Source organism: Limulus polyphemus, unplaced genomic scaffold, assembly GCF_000517525.1.
Source record: "Limulus polyphemus unplaced genomic scaffold, Limulus_polyphemus-2.1.2 Scaffold64, whole genome shotgun sequence".
Taxonomy (NCBI): domain Eukaryota; kingdom Metazoa; phylum Arthropoda; class Merostomata; order Xiphosura; family Limulidae; genus Limulus; species Limulus polyphemus.
The window spans coordinates 451,128-457,327 of record NW_013665674.1 but is presented as its reverse complement, the minus strand read 5'-3'; the positions used below and the strand labels follow the sequence as shown (position 1 = coordinate 457,327).

At 28.6% G+C, this 6,200-nt stretch overlaps 1 protein-coding gene across 1 annotated transcript in view; it reads left to right on the top strand.

Annotated features, from left to right (window-relative positions):
- LOC106464888 (serine/threonine-protein kinase 31-like) overlaps positions 1–1,781 on the top strand; it is a 70,891-nt gene extending 69,110 nt beyond the window's left edge. The window contains exons 17-18 of the mRNA XM_022393203.1: positions 1,497–1,508; positions 1,776–1,781. Of these exons, the coding sequence (XP_022248911.1) occupies positions 1,497–1,508; positions 1,776–1,781 (18 nt within the window). The remainder of the gene's footprint in view (positions 1–1,496; positions 1,509–1,775) is intronic.
- The last annotated feature ends 4,419 nt before the right edge of the window (positions 1,782–6,200 follow it).

The window sequence follows — 6,200 nt, the reverse complement described above, 5'->3', positions numbered from 1 at the left end:
CTATTATACGTGATGTACATTTTTTTGGGGGGTGGTTAATGAAAGTGTTCAAAATTCGACATTAATTTCTTGATGACCTAATATTATATGAATGATGGTCATATCCCAGTATTCAATTAGAGTAGCCCAGGATTTGGAGGTGGCTCTTTTCCCTTTAGCCTATCAGCTCAAAATTAAGGATTTCTTGCACGGCAACCCTTGCGTAGGTTTGTGCAAATACCTGAAAACAAACAAATTTATCATTAACTATTTCTAACTGATAAGGAATGAGGAGGAGCTGTTCCAACAATATTTGAGGTAACGTATCACTTTGGCCATAGCTCATTATCTCAGTTGTCTAACAGTACTGTTTGAATCTAACTTTATGGTTCAGACAAATTATTAGTTTAACTTGTGATTTGGTTGTATTATGTAATGCTAATGTTTTTTTTATCAGTGATGCTCAGTTTACTAGCAGTGAGGATATAAAACAGCCAATAACTTCAGCTGGTATAAATATACTTTAAAGCTGTGCTTAGATAATTTTATAATGAAATGGATTCTTTAAAACTTTTTATTGCTATTTGGAATGTGTTAGTTATAATTAATACCTTTTTTATTGAAAGCTAGTAACACTGAACATGCCTCATATTTAAAGGTACTAAAATCAAAAAACAGTTTTTAATTTTGAGGTATATACTTATTTTTTTATGCAACATAAATGTAGCTACAGTATTAAAATGCTGATTAGATAACTTTGAGTATAAGATCCATAATTGATCTTTAGAATTGTTCAAGTCATTTTTCTGATGGGATAGATGCACAGTAATTTTAAAAAAAAGTCATGTAGCTTTTGGACAAGTTGACATTTATGAGTCTTCCTTCCTTTTGGTCTTTTTTGTAATTGTTTATTGTGCCATAAATCATATATAAATTATTTGCTGGTTTCTTCAATTTTTTTCAAACTCAAATGAATTTTTTTTGTAAAATTCTAATCACTGTTTTTGAATAATGTTTAAATATTAATTTAGTGCAAGTCAGTCTATTTTAAGAAAAAAAAATATTTACTGGAATGTTAACAGTTGTGATAAAAAATTATTTTGTATAGTATAGCTTTTAGGTAGTCATGTGGTCAGCATTATTCTTATCATAATATTTTTCTTAGTTTAAATATCATATAGATTCTTCAAATAATTATTCTTATTTCAAATATTAAAGAAGAAAGTGTTTGTTTTTACTGTTTAAGTATTGATTATCTGTTAAAACATGCATTTTTTTAAAATTTATGTTTCAGGAGTACTTCATGGATAATGTCCAACAAAAAACTGAATTTCTACAGAAGGCAGTTGAGTATCGAAAGTCTGCCTGTGATAATTTAGTTCCTTTACATGCTGTTTTCTTTTCAAAGGTAAGTCAATTTCAGTTATTTCATTTTACAGTTATGATGATCCAAGTATACTGTATATGCATGTATCTACTGATATATTTACAGAAACAGATGTTGTGTTTTATCAAAGTTGATGAAAATTGTGCAATAAATAGAGAATAATAGATACTTTTGTTTCGGTTGTCTTCCTTGATTCCACAGTCTTGTGTGTGTCTTGAAGAAACATGAGAATTGTGGTCTTAAAATTCAAGATAGAACTGCTTGTTTTCAGCTCAAATTCAAATTAATTTATACTCACTAAACTCAAAACATTAATAAGTATTTGTAGAATATTTGCAGAATTTTGTTTTAATTAGTACAAGATATCTTTAATACTGATAGAATATTCATTACATGAATGAGAATTAAGGAATGAACCATGTAACTTTTTAAACTAAATAGTACCTGATTAAGACTCCTGCATGTAGTTGAAATCTTGTACAAATAAACCCTCAAACAACATGGATTTTGTTAATTAAAATTATTTGAGTTATGTATACATTTGGAAAATAGTTGTTCTGAAGGATTTTTTCTTTTCTTCAGCTTTATCATATTGCATAAATCCATTAAACTCATTAGCACTCAATTAGGTAATCTTTTAATATTTGCTATGGGAAATTGAGACTGATTATGAACTTAAAAACCACAGAATAATTTAAGCTGCAGTCATTTTAGAAAAAAGTATTTGTAATGTTATTTCATATTTTTCAACTTTTGCTACTTTTGAAAGGATGATTTAAATATGAAGTATACTTGTTTATTGATTCTGAAAAGAAATACTGATTTTACAAGAATTTTTTTTTTGTTTTTCTCAAATAAGATGTGTTGGTAAGGTTTTATATGTAGATACAGCATTCCTAGTGAGGATTATCCAAGTTATTATTATTAAAAAATATAATTTATAAGAACAATTTTGGAGTGATTAAATTAGATCATTTATTGAATACTATGAGGTTTAAAACTTCAGATGCTAGTAAGTTGTGAAAAGAACTGTTATATCAAATGGAATAGCTAGAAGGAATATAAATTCTGATAGTAAATGGATAATTGCATATTAATTTTTCCCCCTCTTAGAATGAAAGACAAGGCTATACAGTATCTCCTTGTCCTTCCAACACATTGTTTTACAAAGTGAAGAACTGCCCTTTATTGCTGAAAGACAGGAAGATATTACTCCTAGGAGTTCTTAAAGGACTGGAAGCTCTCCATAGTCATGACATAGTTCATGGTGCTTTACACCCATTTGATATCTTCTACAAATTAGATGGATCTGGTATTATTGATCTTCCAGATTTGTCCAGAAATGAGGTCAGTTTGTGTTTTGGTGGAAGCTTAAAAGCCCCAAATTATGTTCTATGAAATAATGCTTAACCAAATACCATTTATTGAATACTTCTTCTATCATAATCCTATCCTTTCTTAATTACATGGACTTTTAATGCTGTATTAGAATTAACCACAGTGACATCAGTTTTTCTGATCTGTCTTTATTAAAGCTTGATGGGCTGAGTTTGGCCCAGTTGTTAGCATGCCAAACTTAATCTAAAATTCTGTGGTTCACACTCCATTACCAGTAAAAAAAAAAACTGCCCAATCTAGGACACAGTGTGTGTACATTATAAAAGTGATTGTCAGATTTTATTATTCAATTGTAGTAGACCATATGTTGACAAGCTGCCTTCCTGGTGGAGACAGCCCTCAAGTAGCTGTGCATGGTATTCAGCAAACAATTTAAAGCCTAACCACTATGTACATTACTCTAAAATATTTCTTTTAGTTCTGAAAGTGCTCATTGTTCTAAAAATGTATAGCTGAAACTAAAGAAATTTAGTTTTCCTGAGATGTGACTTATATTCTAGTTGTTGTAAGTATTAAGAATTTCAAAAGTATAGTAGATATCAAAAACTGTCTCTAAGTTTGTAATAAAAAGAACAAACTAATTGAAAATATTATATAGCAGGTATCAAAAATTGTCTCAAAGTTTGTACTAAAAAGAACAATTATTAAGATTAGGATAATGCTTGTGTACATTTTTACACAGATGTATTCAAGAATTGAAGCCAATATGTAATATGTCTCAAAATACAATAAAACATTGTTTTACTTAACAATTTTACTGTATAAAGATAGAATAAGATACTTTCAGACTGGAAACAGTCTCATACACTATGTTTTAATGTGATACTCGTAAGGATGACGCAGTAAGATGTTGAAACGTGTAATGTATGAGACTGTCTTATTTGTAATTTTTGAATTATTATTGCACAAAACAAAAATATGTTTGAATGAATTATTTTGAATTGTTACCAGCTAAAGAGACTGGACAATTAAGGGATAAAATTCTACCTCTAGTTCAGTTAAGTTGTTATTATTTTCAAGTGGTGTTGAAAATTTTAAAGTAGCATACATCATATTTACCTAGTACATTTTTGCTGTGTAATGTACAGTGCTGGGCATTTATTTTACATGACCTAAACCTAAGATCTTATATTTCTTTCCAAGCCTCCCATATAGCCTAGTTTGTTTTGTGAAAGAGCTACTTTAACATTTATTTTTAATGTTACTCTTGTACAGCTTAGCTAGTTTTGTACTGACAGTTCAAGACACGCTTTATAGTTCATAAGTAAGTGAGGTTTTACATCTGTTACTCTTGTTAGCTACAAGTGCAACAATTTTGCACTGATAATAAATGTCAGTCATGTAGGTTGAATATGGTTGACTTGAATGTATAATTTGACAAGTTGCTATATTTTAAAAGTAAAATATTTTATGAATAATTAAAAAATCCATAGTTTTTTTATAATAGTTAAGAGTCATAAATTTTAAAAAATGTAATAAAAAATGATTTTATATAGTCTTGTACATGAGACTTCAAGTCACCAAGAAATATTCTTGATATTATAAGTAGTCTGTAAGTGTTAAAACAAATTAAAACAATTTGCACATGTCATGTCTTAAGAAATCTTGCAGAGAAATATATTTTTTCTGAGAGAAGGTGCTTTTCTTCGTAAGAACTTATTTGGGGAATAAGCAGCTTTTACTAAGTATGGCTACAAATAGCAAAAAAGTGTTCATTAACTTTTATTTTCACTATATACTCACATGTATATCTTAATGAGTGCCATGTTGTTTACTGATTGATATTTTTTTTTTTTTATAAGGCTCAAAAATTAGCAAATGGAAAGTTCCCAGTGAATGGAATCTGTTTCCAGTGTCCTGAAGCTGTACATAAAGGTGTGCTGACTGAACAAAGTGATATGTATAGTTTTGGTTGTCTGATGCTTTGGGTATGTTTATCAGTTGTTTCTTTTTGTTTCTCAGTTCTCTAAATTTGTATCAATCTGTTTAGATAACAATATTTTTATGAAAATATAGTTTCTACCAAAATGATTTGTTTCATTGTTGCACAAAATGATTGTTCTGTACTGTACCTTAAAAACTATGATTTCTTTGTAGATAAATAGTGTATATCTAACAACTTTCTTAGAACTTAATGTTTTTCAGTTTCATGTTAGATATTTCCTTTTTTGAGTGTTCAAAATTCAAAGTACCTGTAATTATATTGAGAACTTTGAAACTCATCTTCTGATATAAGATGTAGCTCAGTATGGAAATAAAGTGTTGATCTTGACTTAAAAATATTTGAATATGAGTGATGTACAATTCAACTTTCTGTGTAAATAATTAAACCATTTAATATCATGGTTTATGTTTGTGAATATAAGTAGCGTTACAACTCATATAAACTGTTTTTGTAGTAAACCTTGCTACTGTTTTATCACATGGAATATTTTATTTATGTCATACATGGAATGTGAGGGATACATCCTAGGTTATGTACTGCAATCTCTGCCAGTTTTTGCATTTTATTGTTTAATCATGGTTAGTGTATTCCAAGAAAGCTTCCCCTTTTAGTATGTGTATTTCACATTTAGAGTCATTCGTATTTATATACTTTGGCTCCTATTTGAATTATATATGTTGGTACAACATTATTTTTGTTATAGATAGTTCTTTCACTCTCTCTAAATTTATTTATATATAGGTTTACAGTGTAAGTAGTCATTAATACATCATTGATAGCTATGCTAATTTCTGAAGGGAAAAAACAATGGAATTTTAAAGTATTGATTGATGTTTACCTGACATAGTACTTTTTATTTAAAATGTCAAATTATATAACTTGGTATCAAGATCATAATAACAGTTTCAGTCTCCAGATTCAGATTGTGTTCACCTACTTTTTGTATTGTATTGATTTTGCTAGTTAATGTTTTCAACTGTCAAGTTCAATGAAACCCTGACAGGAATTCCAGATCTATCAACTTTAAATATGGTAAGTTGAATTTTACTTCTCTTAACATTTGTGACTGTACTTAAATATTGTATTTGATATCATTATGAACATGTCAGCTTTTTGCATGTGTGACTTAACAGATTAAATAGCACAAAGGAATGAAAATCTTGTTGCTTGAACTATTTTAATACTTCTTTGCTACTGTATTTTATTCTGGTAAACTTTGGTCCTAAGCTTTTCTATTTGTTTTTGTAATGTATACTTTCTGATATGTAACAGATACCTTTTTTTGATACCTAATAGACCCCTGTTTTTGAAATTTTTGAAGATTAAAATTTACTTTACATTTACAGTTGTGAAGCAAATTTTGGCATCACTTTTATTATTTCTGCTTATAAACAGTCATTCACACACTTTCTGGCTTTAAATATTTTTCAATAATATCTTTTTTTGGGTCTTTGGTTGAGTCTCTTCATAAGGATTCAAGTCTCAACTCAG